This window comes from Sapajus apella, unplaced genomic scaffold, assembly GCF_009761245.1.
Source record: "Sapajus apella isolate SASKATOON/1434 unplaced genomic scaffold, GSC_monkey_1.0 scaffold44, whole genome shotgun sequence".
Taxonomy (NCBI): Eukaryota; Metazoa; Chordata; class Mammalia; order Primates; family Cebidae; genus Sapajus; species Sapajus apella.
The window spans coordinates 9,959,377-9,978,107 of record NW_022436984.1 but is presented as its reverse complement, the minus strand read 5'-3'; the positions used below and the strand labels follow the sequence as shown (position 1 = coordinate 9,978,107).

At 40.3% G+C, this 18,731-nt stretch overlaps 1 protein-coding gene across 5 annotated transcripts in view; it reads right to left on the bottom strand.

The window, feature by feature from the left end:
• CRIM1 (cysteine rich transmembrane BMP regulator 1) overlaps positions 1 to 18,731 on the bottom strand; it is a 192,677-nt gene that overhangs the window by 28,835 nt on the left and 145,111 nt on the right. For all 5 annotated transcript variants that reach the window (XM_032239289.1, XM_032239291.1, XM_032239293.1 and 2 more), the window contains 5 exons: positions 17,595 to 17,723; positions 10,337 to 10,493; positions 8,077 to 8,198; positions 6,728 to 6,937; positions 2,987 to 3,202 (listed from right to left, as the gene is read on the bottom strand). In XM_032239289.1, the coding sequence (XP_032095180.1) occupies positions 2,987 to 3,202; positions 6,728 to 6,937; positions 8,077 to 8,198; positions 10,337 to 10,493; positions 17,595 to 17,723 (834 nt within the window). The remainder of the gene's footprint in view (positions 1 to 2,986; positions 3,203 to 6,727; positions 6,938 to 8,076; positions 8,199 to 10,336; positions 10,494 to 17,594; positions 17,724 to 18,731) is intronic.

Below are 18,731 nucleotides of genomic sequence, written 5' to 3'. Positions count from 1 at the left end.
TCCAATTTCAGGTATGACTCCACAGATCCCATCCACATAGGTTAGAGATGGCAAGATGGGATGGATGACTTTCTCAGTGACCTTTTTGTGGTCATCTATGTCTAGGGATAATTTCTTCTTTAAGAGACTGACCAGTGCTAACTTTTGCTTTGGCTAGAAATAAGGACAACACCCTCTTGTTCACACTAGGCCCTGCAAATCTCCATTGGGTTTTTGTGACTTATGTTAACTTGGCTCATGCAAGCATTGCCCAATCTTGTGTCTGAAAACTTAAAAGAGGAAGCAGAGACAGCAGTGATGAAGCTATGAAATGAAGTGAAATGGATAGCCTGGGATCTGCAGGGCTCTCATGGGAGCCTGGAAAGAATCCAGAGGACATCAGGATATGCTGGCAGTGATGGTGTGAGGGCTGGAGCCGAGGTACAGTCTGCAGGTTTCCTTCCATGAGGCAGGAGGCTCCTAACTTAACCCTGACCAACAATGTCATTTGGATAATCTTACCAGTATCTCCCTTCTTTGGGCCTCTTTTCTCATTTTTCCTGCTCTAGACCCCCTTACTTAAACTTCTGTTTCCAAACATTTACTCCTTTGTTTCATCTTTACCAGTGTTTTCACTGGTGTTCCCTAATTTTTTTTATTTTCTACCTTCCACTCTCTTCTCTGCCATGCTTTTTTCCAGCTCTAAAAATAAAGAAGGAAAGAAAATTTTAAACGTTATGAAAAGAAACAAGCACTATTTTACCCTCTCCCTTTTGTGTGCTGGTGAAGTAGCTTCACCTGCAGGGATGTGCAATCTTTTCTCATTTCCTTACCAGACCTTGCTTTAAACCAGGCCAGAGAAGAGGGAAAGTTGAAGGAGGAGGAAACGACAAGGCATCCTACAGATGGAAAAATCAGGAGGGATCCGACCCTTCAGAAGCTGTTACCCCACGCTGGACATACGACTTTTGGACCATTTTAGAATGCAAGTGTCCTAACATTAGAGATGGTATGTTTCTACATGTGCAATATGCTACTTATCAATGCCACTGTTGAGAATTACTGTGATGGGAAGAAATTGATAATTTGAGTGTTAAGGCTTTTTATCCTTTTGTATCTCAATCCAACTATGAATGAGAAAGGCCAGAAATATCCATTAGGTACAGAAAAAAAATCCAGGCCTAAGTTCATGAATGAGAAGTTAAAGCCAGGCACATGAGGTGTTGCCTGTTCTTTGGAAAGATGGAGAAGAATGCAGGAATACTGCCGCCTTGCTTGGTAGAACCCACAGGTCTCTGCACATGCCACTCATGTTGGCATACTCAGAGGTCCCATCTCCACGTAGCGCTCCTTCTCTGTACGGGTTGAACCTCTGAGTTCAGTAAGGTGTCCCATCAGTGAGTTTGGGCCAGTGGTCCTGGAGACATCTCCTCTCTCAGTGCCACGCCCTTAGTCAACTCCTGGGGTTCATCACTCAGATCCTAACACAAATGGAACCAGGGGTATTTGCTGCTTTAGGTCCCTGGATTACCTATGTTCTTGAATCCTCCCTTTCAAGGCATGCCTCTCACTTTATCATTACTGACTTTATGTGAAATATTGGATTGTTTGGCTCTTTTTTTGGTGATTGCTCCAGGACAGGGGTCATGTCTCTTTTCACTAGCCTTGGAATCTCCATAGCTCAATTCAGACATTCTATAAATATTTGTAAATTGAATAGCTAAATGGATATAAATTCATTATCACCAAGGAAAAGACCATGCTAAGTGGTTTCTATCGCGGGGGTTGTAAGTAAAGCTATGGCTATACATTAATAAAAATCATCAGTAAGGTTTGAATCTGAGAAAATTGTGATGGTAACATAGTGGGAAATGATAGCTCATGCATATCCTAAAAATACAACACATGTGAACTATTTCTTATACTGAAAAGATGTAGTGCTAATTAAGCTTCTCAGATTAACAATTCTGTATAAACTGGTAATACTTGGGCTGCCGTGCGTGATGACAACAGCCAGCAATGCGGCTGTCCCTGCAAGCTCATCTGATCAATTCCAAAAATGCCATCAACATGAACCTATAAAAAATGTAGACACTGATGATGTTGCACATAATGACAGAACAGATCTGGCCAGCTGACAGATGATCTAATGTAAAAAAAAAAAAAAGTAATAAAATAAAACGGTTTATGTTCTAAGGCTATATATTTAAAGAGTAAATGGTTATTGATTTAAGTTGAAATATGGGAAGAATAACAAAAACAACAAAACAAAACTAGTTGGTCTGTCAACTTGGTAGTTTTATATTTAAATATCTTTCGAAAAAGTCATATTCTAGTATTAATTAAAAGTACTACTAAAGTTATAGAAAATCAGTAACTTATGTTTAACATCTTGACAAATTTCCTTATAACAAGTTTCATGACCATAAATTTACTTGCTTAGGTCAGATTACCTGAGAAATAAAAAGTTGAAAATAATAGCACTCCTTATACATGTGCAGTGCTAGTCACCTAATACTTTTTGGTATTAACTTACTAATCATTCTGAGTTTGAGGGGGTGGCATTATGCATATTTGAAAGTCTTCACCACCCTTATATTTTTCAAAGAATTTTATTTACATTATTTATCAATAACCATTCTTCCCATTTGTTACACAAAGATGACCTCTCACATTAACAAAATCATTTGGTTAATCTGGTGCGGTCGCAGAGTCCCTGCTTAGGTATATCCCTCAAGTTTGAGATTTGGGGTTAAGGAAACAATGGCAGGGAGAACCAGTCTCCTTTTTTGTTTCACAGTCATCTCAGGTGGGAGGCATATTGACGGCATAAACAGGTGGGTGATAAAGAGAATACATTCAGGAAGCAGGCTGCCAGCTGTTCCTGATGGGATACCGGTTTGGCACACTCCCACATGGGGCTCACCCTGACCTGCGAGTCCCACAGAATGACAACACCCAGGGCTGCGTCCTTCCCCACCAAGTACACAAGCATGGCGTGGCTTACCGGTACACTGTGGGCAGCAGGAATCCTGGGTGCGTGAGGGGTTCTGGCAGAGCAGTGGTGGGCACACCTCTGTCTCACATAGCACTCGTCCGCTGTGGCAGGTGCACTGAGTACAGGAGTCAATGTTCCACGTTTCTCCTTCCACAAAGTACTCTCCCCCAGGGGCGTGGCAAACGGAGGGAGTGCTGAGCTCTGGCTTCTGCACCACAAAGTCATCTGGGGAATGACAAAGAATCAGAACATAAGACATTATTCATCTGCAATCTTCCCAACTCCTGAAAGCCTGGTGCTGTTTGCTTCAAGGGACAGAAAAGATGAACTGGATGAAGAACATCTTGCTCTATTCTTATCAAGAGAATAGTGAAGAAAATATATTCCATGCATGGAAACGGCATACAATGGCAAAAGAGCTAAAATCAGGACATGAGGTTCCAAGTGGTTTGAGTCTGTCAGTGGTAATAAGAGAATTCAATAAGATCATTATATTACAGGGAGGGGACTCCCACTCTAGAGACAAGAGCAGGGGCCTCTTCTGACATTTCTATGAATGTGCAGGAACCGTTTCAAATTCAGATCTCTCATTTACTGAGTACTTGCTAAGGTTCAGTTGTTTCCATGCTAAGCACTCTACATGTGTTATTTCATTTATTCCTTATAATCACCTTATTTTATGCATGAGGAAACTGAGGGCTCAGGGAGAGACAAGGAAAACTGCAACCCAAGTCTATGGTTGTTTGAATCACGGATGTGTTTCCAGATTAAATAAAACTTCCAAATGATCGCTGCCCTATGTGCTTCATTATTTCTGGGATCCTGAGTACTTTTATGCTTGGAAGTATGTCCTGCTGTCAAGGAGGCCACACCCAATCTAAATCAGCTGCCAGCAAACTGAGCAGGAATGCTCCTGTAGAATCAACAGTCTGAAAACCCTCACCTGAGACTAAACTTGTGTTTGGCAATATCATCATCAAGAAAGGTAAATGCTGAGAGCAGAGGTAGTTTTGGTCTCTTGGAGAGATGGCACTGATAGAGAGGGAGTTTAATGTTGAAAAAATCTGAAGAGGTACTGGGAGTTACCCTGAAGTTTTGCTGGGGAAATAAGAAGAATGAAGACATTAACCATATTCATGTAATCCAAATACAACAAGTTCTTCAAGAAGGTGTTGACAGTGTTGAATCCCGCTGAGAAATAGTCTGGAGACATCACGACTAGCTCATGCTTGGAGCTCGGTGGAAGTCACGCCCCAGAATGGGCCCATATACACAGGGATGCTCAGAGCAGAAATCTCTTTAAGAGTGAATTGGGGCTATGACTTTCAAAGTGGTGGTCAGCATCAGAGTCAACAAGACTAATGAGTAAAGTGATGTGGGCTGATTTCCAGTGAAGGGGGCAACAACTTCTAATGCAGCTTTACCTCAAGGGAATTAGTAAAAAGTTTGGAACTTAGGCCAGAGGACGTATCACAGAAAATGGATATTCATCAATCAATGCTTACATCCGCAAGCAACTGTAACAAACTTGCCAGTATAAAAACAGCAGAGAGGAAGATGATTAGGATGAAAATTGTGCTGGAACAAGACGGTAAACATGCATTTCTTGTGGTTTACAGAGAAAGTTCCAAAGTGTATCAACAAATAGATGTAGGAAAAGCCTCCCTTATTGCTTTCAAAAAGGGCTTAGAGAGGACGGACAATTACTGCCTTGTTAAACGCTCATGTATGGAAGTAGTCAGAAGAAATATGATGTGCCTGTCTGTAGGTATCCTTTCCTGCTCACCTTTCTGCTGCATAACGTGCCTCAAGGCAAAACACAAGAGGGGCCAGAGACATGGAGACAAAAGAAAAACTCAAAAGTAGAGAGTAAGGAAGACAGGAAATCTGAGAGACAATATCATTTGGTAAATATTCATTAGAAGAGTTCAGGAACTGCTCACTTATGCCAAGAAGAAAAACAGCTGATCTTGGAATGGAAGAGGGGAGAAAAATAGTAGGAGTCTGTGAATGTAACAGCTCTGGAGTCTCTACTCAGAAGGAGCCTTAGTGGCAACATGTTAAAGACTTTTGGAAAAAATTTACCTCTATACATACATTTACATAAATGCGTTTTCATACACATATATCCAGATACTGACACACCCACAATTAGTTATCAACAACTCCACATGTGCTTACATAAGAACTTTCCATGACTGTAATAGAGAAAAATCTTTCTGGTTCTACTGATTTTCAGTTCTTAGTTCAATTATCTATCCTTAGTAAGATCTTTGCATTTCTACCAGTCTAGCTGTTCGAATTCTTCATTGAGGGTATGTTTAGCAAAGATCCAGGTACAAATCCCTCCTCTAGGCATTCACATCTATGATTAAAGCACGGGTCTTCATGCGAACACATGATTTTTTCCTCCCCAAAGAGTCAACATGGAGTCTATCATATTAAACTCCTCATTCATCCTCTTATGCAGGGGACTCTAGCAGTTTTCCACATTTAACTAGCAAAATATGGGAAAAAGGATATAGTTCTGATATGAAGCACCTCTAACTGAACTATGGGTAAACAAAAGAAAATAAAACAAGTCATCTCTTCTGCATTTGTAATCTGGTTCTCTACAAGGGTATGGGAGCTGCCTGTCACACTGATCCTGTAGCTGTTCAGCTGTGCAAAATCTCAGAGCTAAAAGAGACTTTAAGTGTCTCTCTCCCTCTCCCTGCCACCATGGCAAAAAAGGTCAACTTCCCTTTGAGGCTAGTCTTGCTGCAAAAGGACCAGGCCTCAGGCTCTTGGCCACACCTTTTGCACAGGTGGACTCATGCACAGAAAGAGACATGGAGTTGTAACTGACCAGAGGAAAAGACAATCATGACTCCAAAATCTGACCGTAGACTTAACTTTAAAAGAAATTTGATACGAGATTTGAGAGACTTCATTTCTCCCAGGTCTTTGGGCAGGCATACTATTTCACTCTGGGTAAGAGAGTCAATCTTTCTGTGTGTGTTTTCCAAATGAGAAACTGTCTCATTGTGTTTTTCCCTAACTCAAAGTGGCCTGCAAAGAGAGGGAAATAATAGATATAAAACTATGTTGAACTCTTTGGATAAAAGGTACTACATGAGGTTTATGGTTATAATTACTGTTATTTGACAATCATAATTCATACCCCCTTGAATTACAAATCCATTCTGTCTTTCTAGTAACTTATCTTGATTACCATGATTATGATTTCAAATGTTTTGGATGTGTGGTCACTCTAAATCTCCATTTGGCAAGAGTGCTACATGTCTATTAATTTAAAAAAGAGCAATAGCCACAGACTTCAGTAATTTTCTCCCTCTCAAATATTACTTTATATGTGATAAAGTTTTATGAGATAAAACTAGCACCAATCCCCTCAAATGAATGAGGACATTCAGACCTAATATGCTATCAATAAAATGGAGAGCTGGAATGTAAGTACATCAGCCCACAAACCTTTAGAAAAACATAGTCCAAAGACCTTACATACTGAGTCAATCATTCAAAAAGGAGGAGACTTATTTATAGAATGTTAGAATTTTCTCTGGTCTTTGATTCTTCACTGATAGTGCCCAGATCATTCTGCAGTGGTTGTTGAAAAAAACCATACAGCGCTGAAAAGTGCTCCGGGGGTCATCCCCTGCAACCTCCCCAGAGTTACAGATGTCTCTAGGGCCCTGCAAGGCAGAAGTCATTTGCTTATGGAGCACACAGATGGCAGCCAGCTTTTACCTGCACATGATGGGCAGCACTGTCCGGGATGAATGGTGGGGTTGCCGCAGGAAGGCACCGGGCAGGTGATCAGGGCACACATTTCCCGTCCATTCAGACAGTAGCATTCCCGGCACCCATCGTGCCAGCTCTCCTCATTTTTATGATGATGACCATCCACGGTCAGACAAGTGCCCGACAGGACAGGTGGCCCGACTGAAGCAGAGACCTCTGGACAGAGAGAAGGCGGCCTGGTAAGAAGTGACTATTGCACAGAAGAAATAGTCTGCAGAGTCCGTACATGGCCTGGAGCCTAGCCACCAACAGTTAACGTCTACACAGGACAGTTTGTGACACGGGACATGTTGATGAAAAGAATTTAAGTCAATATGCTCTCAATTTTGAACAAAAGAGAGAAAAAAACCTGCAAATACTTTCTCTCCAATTGGTGGGATGACGGCTGATCTTTTATTTCTTCTACTCTACTTTCCCATAGTTTATATAATGAACAAGCACTGATTTTATAACAAATGCTATACACATGTTGAATTTATTCAGAATCGCTCTAGAAGTGTCATCCAATGGGGACATCCTGGGCATCTTGCAAAAAACAGTTTTGTTCAGCAGAACAATTAAAGCAGTGACTAGATTTTTGTTTACTCCAGCCCCCTTAAAAACACCATTAAGGTGATAACTGTCCAGCTTTGAAACATCATAAAACAAAGTTTAGGAATCTGTTGTTTAATTTCTGGATTGTGCCGACAAGTACAACATACAGGGACAGGCAGCAGGGCTGCAGCTGGGTTAAGGGCAGAAACGGTCAGGGTGTATGCTCAGTGGCTTCAGCAATCTCCCTGGCGCGGAAGCCTCAGGCAGCAGGGATACCTGGGCCCTGTGCTTATATACAGCTGTGGGCTGGCAAGTGCTTACTCAGCCAAAGGCTAACTTCTCATGGAAAACTGGAAATACAGGAGCAAACTTCTGAGCTATACCCACCCTCTAGAGCTTTGAAATGGGGATATTTACCGTTGCAATTTTATGACTCTTACTCCTGAACAGAGGGAGGCTCTACAGAGGTTGAAATAACTGTGCTTTAAGCGAAAGTTCCTGATACAAGTAAAAAGAGCTAGGAAGTGATTAATTGAGTCAATGTGCTTGTCCATCATATGCTTACTTCACGTTCTATTCCGAGCTTTTACTTCATAAAAATGAAAGGAAAGGGAGTCCTGTGGGACGGTCCCACAGAGACTGACATTTGTGTGAGAATAGGCGGCAATCACTGAAACCATTTCATTTATAGGATGTCCTTCTGTCCCTAGTTTCGGTGCCCTGGCTGCTCTGAGGGGGAAGGACCATGTGTATACACTTACCTCTGCACTTGCAGATAAGACAGCCGTGACCGTCCTGTTGGAAACCCAAGGGGCAGATCTTACTGCATGAGAGCTCTGGACATTTTCTACAGCGACAGATGTCACAGCCGTGCTTATTCTTCCTGGGTAATTAAAATTTGTCAGGGGTCAGAAAATTAAAAAGTCTCAAATGATGCCCAAGCACTCAGACCAAGGGTCAATAAAGTGATATCGCCATAAAACATAGTAACTTGACTTTTGCTCTCAAAGACTCCTGGAGTGGTGGGTAATTAGCTCCCTGTGGCCATGACCACCACTCACTCATGACCAAGGTTGAGAGTTGCCCAAGCCCTTACGTGCTTCAAGGATGTAGTGCTCAGAATCCCAATGACATGACTGTTGATTTAATTAGGGAGAGTGGAACACCACAGTAAAAAAAAAAGAATGTGTTAACTCCATGAATAGGAAAGCGAAGACTTTGTTGGTTTATCTCTTTATTCCTGTGTTTCTCCATCCATTTATTCATTCACTCACCCATCCATGTATCCATCCATCCATCCTGTCACCCATCTGTTCTTCCCTCCCTCCCTCACGAAGTATCTGCTGCATGCATAAAGTAGTTCTTTACTCAGCAGGTACATACAAGGGGCACCAACTGCTGCCTTCAACCTGACGCTCCCATGTGGTGTCTGGCCAAGATTTCTCTTTTGGTGTGTGTCCCTAAAACATGTGTTCTAGCCAGTGTAATATTCAGTTGTCCAAGATGGCCAACTGGGTCCTCTCTGAATGTGCTTACTGACAAGAATACAAAGTGAAATCTACAATCTTCCAAGAGATTTTTCTCCAAGACGAGAGTAGAATTTGAACACAGCTTTGATTCTGAACCGTCATGATACTGTAGCAGGTGGTTGTAGCTACTACTGTGATAATGCTACTTCATTTTACATTAGTCGTTAGGTTAAGAAATAACATATCATATTCGTATTTCAGGATTAAGAATGATGGTGATTCATCATTTTATTTGGGGAATTTTAGGAACAATGTTTCTAATTTAATTATCCAATGAAAATTAGAAATAAAGCCTCTGCCAAAACTAGAATTTTTAAAGAAAGAAAGAAAAAAAAGATGACTGACAGGAGATGGGAAAGAGATGATGGATCTAAGTCCCTCGTAATTAATAGGACTAGGCTAGGCACAGTGGCTCATGCCTGTAATCCCAGCACTTTGGAGGGCCAAGGCAGGCTGATCACTTGAGCCAGGAGTTCCAGATAAGCCTGGGCAACATGGTGAAACTCCGTCTCTACAAAAAAACAAAAACAAAAATTAGCTGGATATGGTGGCGCATGCCTCTGGTCCCAGCTACTCCAGGGTGCTGAAGTGGGAGGACTGTCAGCATGGGAGGTTGAGGCTGCAGTGAGCCACGTTTGTGCCACTGCACCACAGCCTGGGTGACAGAGCAATACCCTGCCTCAAAAAAAAAAAAAAAAAAAAAAAGAAAGAAAGAAAGAAAAAAAGAAGGAAAGAAAAAGTATTTCTAGCACTACATACATATATCAAACTGGAAAGACAGATTGAAAGAGAACAAAGAAAAAATGATAAGGCAATTTTTCTAAAGGCATACACTTGACATAAACGTAGACATAAGAGCTTATACAGACACTAAAGAAACAAATGTGAAGTGTCTATTGCCTGGAATAATCTAGATTTTCATGGGGTTTGACTCAATAAAGTACATTAAAAAATACAAGTCATGGCCCCTTATCTCCAAGGAAATTCATAAAATCTAATGCTAGATAGAAAAAGAAAATAAAATGCTGACTAGTTCCAAGGTGAGACACCTAGGTATGGCAGGTAAGGATGCACTTATTTCAAGTGAGTGGGGGTCTTCAATTCATCTTAAAGTATGTGTTAAGTAAGTGATCACAAATGGACCCCTGGGACAATTGTGAAGAGCTGTAGCACTTCCAACACTGGGACCTCACAATTCCATCTCCTCATCTTCCCAGCAGTGTCTAAAGGACTCTGCTATGTGAAAGTCTCACATAACAGGCACAAAGGGTGTGTCTGGTCCATCTCCGTAAAAATAAGAGTAAAACCTGATTCTCTTCTTTGGAGATACAACCTTTTCCTTGCTTTCTGAATCATCTAACAAAACAAATATAGATATTCTGGGCTCAATACATCATAGAATAATTCACGAACAACATATAAAACAAAATAAGTAGGAACATTTCACCAAGGGGTACTTCATAACAGCTTTTCTGAATTTAGAAATACGTACAGCAATCCCAGTGGACAATACTTGTCACAGATTATGGGTCTGCACTTCTTGGGCCTTGGGCGGCACTCACAGGTCTCACAGTTTTGGGCATCAGTTAGGAAACCGAAGGGACAGTCCAAGGTGCAGCCTTGTTTACGTTCTGAGCACAGTTCCTCGCCTGTGAAGACATACAGATGGCATGTTTTTCTAAAGACAAATAGGGCAGAACACATCGATGCTAAAATACTGTCCCCGAATCCTCCACACGTCCATAGATTTAAATTTCTCAGCTCTACCATAGCACTGGTTATCACTAAAAAGAACAGACTGTGCTATTTCATGGTTATCACATCACTCTATGTTTTAGTAATAATCAAAATAAAAGTCCAACTTTGAAATACATAGATTTCTAAAGTGTACTCAAATCTGTTAGGCTTTGAGTGAAGAGCAGGCTGATAATTATTATGACAGAGCATTTTCCCATGAACTTTATAAATTACTTCAAACCACTGATGATGATTTATGTTATGCGAGAATTAGAAATTTACCGTTCCATTTTCATTGTGTTTTATTTCTACTACATATCCATAATAATGCATGTTCTTTTCTCTTTTTTTTTCTTTTGAGACAGATCTCTCGCTCTGTCACTCACACTGGAGTACGGTGGCATGATTTCAGCTCACTGCAACTTCTGTCTCCTGGGTTCAAGCGATTCTCCTGCCTCAACCTCCAGAGTTTCTGGGACTACAGGCATGCGCCACCACACCCAGCTAATTTTTCAATTTTTAGTAGAGATGGGGTTCACCATCTCTACTAAATGTTGCCACGCTCATCTCAAACTCCTCACTTCAAGTGATCTGCCGGTCTCAGCCTCCCAAAGTGCTGGGATTACAGGCGTGAGTCACTGCCCCCATTCCATAATACATGTTTTTAAATGTCTACATAATAATTACTTTTATGTGTGTTAGATGCTATCATATAATACTGCACATTGTATGCAGCATAAGGGATTTCTTACTATTCCTTTAAAAGAAGTACATCTCTTATAACATGATAGTGATTAAAATAATCAGTGGTACATTTAGGTATTTTTTTTCTCTATGTGCTGACAAGTACCCAGGTATTTGGATATATTTACATAATTGGCTTTTTAGTTAACTGGCTAAAATATGTGTGTGCTGAAAAAATACTCATATTAATGTTTAAGTAACCACTATTTGAAGTGTTCAAAGTATCCCTTGTTCAGAATCTGGCGTGATGTTTAACTGTCTTCCATTAGTCAGTTACAACACTATTTTGGAAGAACAAAAAAGGAAAGTAGCAATGATGACTATCAACATTATTAGCTTAATAGAAGTCTTCTAAAATGATGTTAAAAGGCTACATAAGGCTTACCAGAGAAAAAGGAAAATGTTTAAGGTTAAAAAAAAAAAAGCATGTTTAGTGATATAAATTAAGCAAGTTGAGACCTGTGTGAATTAAATGTAGAATTTGAAAGACCATCAAATTTAAAGAAAGGAAGTTAGTATGGTGATGGCAAAAGTACAGCAATGTTTGAATGTTGTTCTACATGGATTGGTGAAATGGGAAGCAGAGTCTATTATTAGAATGATGACCAAATTTTATATTTTATCTGAATATCCTTTAAACATGAATACTGTAACAGTGCAGAAGTCACTAGGAAAACAGAATGAATCTCTCCCCTTAACACATAAATCTTATGAACTAAAATTTAATCTTAACTACAGTGAATAGGTGAAATGGGTCCATGTTTTACATAAATATTTCAAGATAGCATCTTTTGTGACTCTTAGTTGGCAATATTTGCATATTTAATTTGCTATCTTTTAAAAAGGAAAATGTGATTTATGGTATAATTTTCTACTCTGTCATTATCATAAACCTTTTATTACACATATAAATATAACCTCATGGGCTTGTATTACACTGTAAAGCAACTGATTACTAATTTGCATCCTTAAAAGAGAAATTCTAAATGGTTCATTTAGAAATTTCTAATTATATGACTTGAAAGGTCATAATTTTTCATTCCCCATTATTAAGGGAATCATGAAGGAAGACTTTATTAGCCAAGTTTCTTTCTCTAAACACAGAGATCTAAATTGTGAACCCATTTTTCTGTCATAAGGATTTTTAGGTCATGACAACAAATGGATCATGTTGGGAAGCAGATGAATTAAAAACATCCTGAAAACTTCCCAGAGTCAACATCTCTTGGGATTAAATTCCTTGAAACTTTGGAGTCTGAGTAGCTTGATGCCTTTATTTTCTGGTCCTGCAATGAAGAAGCAGTTTTTCCATAGACCTTGATCTAGAATGTGCTTCATCTTTAAAGAAAACTGTTGTGTCTCCATTCAAGTTTAAACAATGTGATAAAAACTAGTCTGTAATCTACCACTGCTTTGCAATGGAAGGGAATTTCAAACAAAGGTTGGTACATTTAAACAAAAATATAGGACATTCATTAGGAGACTAGCTCTGCCTCCTAGCAGTGGGAAGCTCTAGTGCTGCGCTGAATTGGGACCACTTTCCTGCATGCTCTGCTCTGACCCATCTACATTCAGCTTCCCAAAAGAGGGAGCTCTAGGGCCGGGCCCTGGATTCCTCAGGCACACTGTATAGGGACTACCATGGTATTTAGTACCGAGCGGGTATTAAATAAATATTTGCTAAATAAATACATCAATCAATGTTCTCGTTACCTCCTACTCCACTGTCATCAAGACTGCCACATTATCAGAGAAATGACAGCATGAAAATAATTACTCTGAGAGTATTGAAATTTTCCCAAAATACTGGCAGTTGCCAAAACATCTCAAAATACCATCTTCTAATTCAGAAATAGACAACATTAAAGACTGGAAGGTAGACCTAAATCAACATATGTCAATTATGAAATTTTCTTAAGACAAATGTATCATCATGGCTAACTTTTAAATAAAGAGCAGATCGATTGCAGCTGGCTCGAACTTGTAATCCCAGCACTTTGGGAAGCCGAGGTGGGAGAACGGCTTGAGGCCAGGAGTTTCAGACTAGCCTGTGCAACAAAGTGAGACCCTGCGTCTGCCAAAAAATAAAACAGCTGGGTGTGGTGGACAGCGCCTGTAATCCCAGCTACTGATTACTAATTTGCATCCTTAGAAGAGAAATTCTAAATGGTTCTTTTAGAACCATTTATATAAACAAGAATTAAGGGAGGCTGAGGCAAGAGGATTACTTGAGCCCAGGAGGTCCAGGCTGCAGTGAAAGCTATGATTGTGTCACTGCCTGGGAGACAGAGCAAGAACCTGTGTCTGAAAAATAAACATAAAAACATAAAGAACAGAACAGAGATTAGAAATACAGTATTTATAGAAGAGAAGGGGTTTATATGTTTGTTTGTAAGGCTTTGGTACATCACTTGAGGCAACCATGGAGGAAAAGGTGGCTTTATGTTCACAATTTTTCAGCATTATGACTTTACTGTGATCTAAAAATGCTTTCTAATCCATGGGGGGAAGTTACTATTGAAGAGAAAGTGATGAATAATGGCAAAGCACAGGGCCAGTACAGCATGGCCGATCAATAGCAACTATGCAGTAAACACTCTGTTCATTCTGGAAAAAAAGAAACGTTTGCTCCTATGCGCGCCTATGCTCAAAATGTGACACAATTATGGGGGGGGGCATTCATTCTTTATTATCTATAAATACAATGTAACTCCCATGTAGAACACACTGTGGGTGATGTCCCTTAGAGAAGCACGCATACTTCTTTGCTGTAGTACAGCAGGTCCTCAAATAGCAATGGTTTTGTTCAGCGTCACTGTGTCATAACTTTAACGAGGGGAATAAAAATCAATTCTCGGCTGGGGCCACTCTCTGTGTGGAGACTGGATGCTCTCTCCATGCTGTGTGGGTTTTCTCTGGCTACTCTCACATCCCAAAGACGTGCACAGTAGGTGAACTGGGGTGTCTACATGGTCCTAATCCAAGTGTGGGGGGTGTGTGTGTGTGTGTATGTGTGTATGTGTGTGTGTGCAAGTGTTGGGTGTGTGTGTGCAAGTGTTGGGTGTGTGTGTGTGTGCAAGTGTTGGGGGTGTGTGTGTGTGTGCGCGCGCACGTGCGCACCACCCTCAACCCTGGACTGGAATAAGTGAGTTGGAAAATAAATACAAATTCTTATGAAATAAAAATTTGTAAAGCAGGTCTCCTCTTCTATGTATTTCTTCCTAAGTATGAATGAAATGGAGGTGCCCTCAGGCAGCACACACTGATGTTCCTTTTGAAACGCCAAACAAAATACTAACCTAAAGACAGTGTAAGTATGCATCTTCCTCATAGTCTCAACTTGCCAAATGGCAGTGACATATTGTGACCTCCTTCAAAGGCAATTGAGGAAAATTGCTTCTTTGAACTTAATGATAAAATATTTTGTGTGAAGTGACCAAAGTCGTAGATAAGCATGAGCAGGTGGCCAAGATTTCGTGACAGCAAAACCCAGGTGCACGTGGTAGGTGCACGTGGTAGGTGACGTGACTGGACACAATGAGATCTGTATTTTTAGTTTAAAAACTCAGAAAAAAATGGATTAATATATATGATCCCATGTTAAGAAAGCCATAGCTTTCTTAATGTAAGAGGCATTAGAAGGATTAAAATATAAACACTTCATGACTATTACCAATTATCTTTGTGTTAAAAAAACAAGGTTGGCCATATGAGAAAACATAGGCTGCCAAGGCAACTCCAGCAAACGTGGCTTTCTAAAGGGAGGTATAAAAGGCATGTGTGCAACAGGGACTGACCCTTCCCCCAACAGAATCAAGTGTAGGAAGGCAGGACACCCCCAAATGGGTAGAGGCTAATAGAAAATTTAAAGATGGCAATAACTACAAGCTCAACAAGAGGTTTTTTGTTTGCTTGTTTTTTGAAACAGAGTCTTGCTCTGTCACCCAGGCTGGAGTGCAGTGGCACAATCACAGCTAACTGCAGCCTCAACTTCCTGAGCTCAAGAGATCTCCCCATTTTAGACTCCTGAGTAGCTGGAACTACAGGCCCTCACTATCATGCCTGGCTAATTTTTGTATTTTTTGTAGAGATGGGGTTTTGCCACGTTGCCCAAAGCTGGTTTCAAACTCCTGAAGTCAAGCAATCCATCCACCTTAGCCTCCCAAGTGCTGGGATTACAGGCGTGAGCCACCACGCGTGGCCAACAAGAGTTTTATAAACTCAGTTTTGGCACTAACTACACAGTGCAGATAGTGTGATGGTCACATGTAGCTGAGAAAACAGATCGACTTAACTCCCATTTTGTATTTTCTTCTTCAAAAATATTTTTACAAAAGTGACAAATGGTTAAGGTTAAGTGGAATGTTAAAGCCTGAGATAATTGATAAATCAGAACATGAACATCTGTCTACATTAAGTCCAAGCCTCTGAGCCATGGTAATTATACTCACAGGCCCATGGAAAAAGGGCTTATTACAGAACCACTATTACATTTGAGAGAGACTGAAGAGAATACAAAGAGATTTAAGAAAATAGGTTGCATGTCAATTCAAAAGGGACAAAGCGTTCTAAAAACTATACAACTTGATATTCACAACTGAAAATTCTTCAGAAATAATTGTTAAATATATGATCTGTGACATTTACACAAATAAACCACTGAGTACCAGGAGCCAGCACAGATTCTGGGAAAAACAAGCCAGGCCCCTATAACTTCAGTTCATTTTAAAAACAGGGTTTCCAGCAAAGGAATGCTCTGATGTATTTTGTAACGTATTTTGATTTCAGACAAGATACGGGACAAGTGTTTTTCAAGATTTCTTGTGGAGATATGTGCTGTCAGCTAAATAACTCTACTCAAGGAGCGATTGGCTATGTTCAACATCATTCTGCAGGTCTTTGTCCTTGGTTCTGTGCAGTTTATTTTAATTCAGGGATTTAGATGAGGACATGTAAGTTGTGCTTACTTAATATAAGCTGGGTGGCATAAAGTATAAGATCACATTATCGAGATTCAAAAATAGCCCAACTAGTTAGAAATCGTTTAAAATGATCAGGATAATCTCTTGTTATATTTGGCTGGGTATTTATATCATTAAAAAAAAAATTAAAGTTCTATTACAGAACAGATAAGAACCACGTAACAGCAGGTGATGTAAAAAAAGTTCCTAGTGTTTTTAGGTACTTATAACCTCAATATCAGCCAAAGACATGCAATTCAAGGAGCTAATGCAAACTTAGGCCACATAGTAGTGCTGCACTCTGCAGACCAAATTCTGGAGTACCTTTTTCTTTTTGAGACAGTGTCTTGTGCTGTTGCCCAGGCTGGAGTGCAGTAATGCAATCTCAGCTCACTGTGATCTTTGCCCCACCCGCCCACAGGCTCAAGTGATTCTCCCACCTCAGCCTCCTGAGTAGCTGGGATGACAGGCACACACCACCACACCCAGCTATTTTTTTGTATTTTTGGTAGAGATGGGGATCTCGCCATGTTGCCAGGCTGGTCTTGAACTCCTGAGCTCCAGTGATCCACCAGCCTTGGCCTCCCAAAGTGCTGAATTTACAGGTGTGAGCCACTGTGCCTGGCCATCTTGGAGTATATGGATTGCAGGCCACTTTTTATGTAAGGACAATGACATCTTGTGTGTCAAAGGATGGAAAAGATCCAGAAAGTTCTAGAAACTGTCACCTAAAGAATGGCCAAGGAGAATGAGAGTGTTTATTCTGGTAGAATTAGGGGAATTCAAAATATGTATGTGTATGTGTGTGTGTATTCTTTTATTTTTTTCTGGAAGAAATGCAATATACTCTATCTAGTTTTAGAGGCAGGGCCTGGACACGATTGGAATCTACATGGAGGCAGAGCTGGGGTCAACAAAGTGAAGCACAGTCAAAGGATTATGGCTGTCATATGCGGAATGTGACACTGTGTGTGCGGGTGACTTCTGTGTCACTGGATGACCTTGGCAAGCGTACTAAAGGGAGAGCCTTCTCAGTGGCTGGAAGGATGCACTCTGGGTTGCACTCCTGATGCAACTGCACATCAAGGGAACAGAGACAAAAGCCACAATAAAGAAGCCGTTCTTTTCTCCCAAACGACTACGTATTTGTGTTAAAAATAACTTTTTCCCCCTTTTTTCAGGTTGTCGAGAGAATGTCTGAACAGGAGTGAAAAAGATATTCAATCACATAATGTGCTTTGACAGTATCATATTAGGCCTCCTGTCTAATATACAGGAGAAAAAACATACGGTCTCCTGTCTACTCACTGTTTATGCACTGACAGGTCCGACAACCATTGTGATCACGCTGGAAACCATTAATGCAGTCCTTCCCTGTCAGAGTGCAGTTTGATAACTCCCCACACGCAGGTGGATCAATTGTGATGATGGTTGGTTCTAATAATAAAAAGATAAAAAATGATCAATGAAACATATGATTACCTCCTAGATGCTATTCAATTTTTGAAATCCCACACCATAATGTTACAAAAATCTAATCAACAATTGTCATCAAATCCCACACTTTTATGCTCTAGTAAAATCTTTAACCCCTGAAACAGATATATTTGTATTCAGATTTTTGAAAATGTGAACACTCTACTACTTTGTGTTTGAGCAATTCATGCAGTTTTTGGTGCCTCCACACAATTCTTTGCTGATGGTCACCGCTACTGGAAGCAGACGAGAGAGGTTAAAATGAACTCCATTTAAATTGTTAACTGCTCTTCCATTTCTTTCTGATGTTTTCTGAGTTTATTTTTTATAATAATCAGGACACAGCTGTCAACTATCAATTATCTCACTCTCATTCTGTAATACTTCTGAAATCTGTTACCATTTTTTTTTCCAATTAATAAATCAGTTTTTGGAGGTAGTTTAAAACACCTGGATTTCTTGTATCTTTTATGTGACACTCTCTCACTTATGATAGATGATATGACAGATAACCTACACACTTATCCTCAGGGCCCAGAGACTTGTGAGAGTGGCAGAGGGAGATACAAGCGTTCAGGAGAAAGAGTGAGCAGCCATGCTGGGATGGACACAAAACAAAGCAAGACCACAGGAGACGCTTTACCTTACCTGCCATATTGATAAAGATTTGCTTTGGGGAATAAAAGCAACTACATATACTTACATAAGGCATATTTTGTGTTTATATGAGGTTTAAAGTGCTGTTCACAAATGCCTTCCAGCTTCACCATATTCCAATGAGGTGGGTGCCATTATTATCCTCTCTCTACAGATGAGGAAATCTAGCACACTGACTTGCTCATGGTTACAGCATTAGTTTGTGGGGGACCCAAGACTGAAACCCAGGCAGTCTCAGCTTCTGTGTAACACAAAATCTGCGGTAACAGTACCTGTTTCTTAATGCATCAATAAGGGACAGTTTACATAATG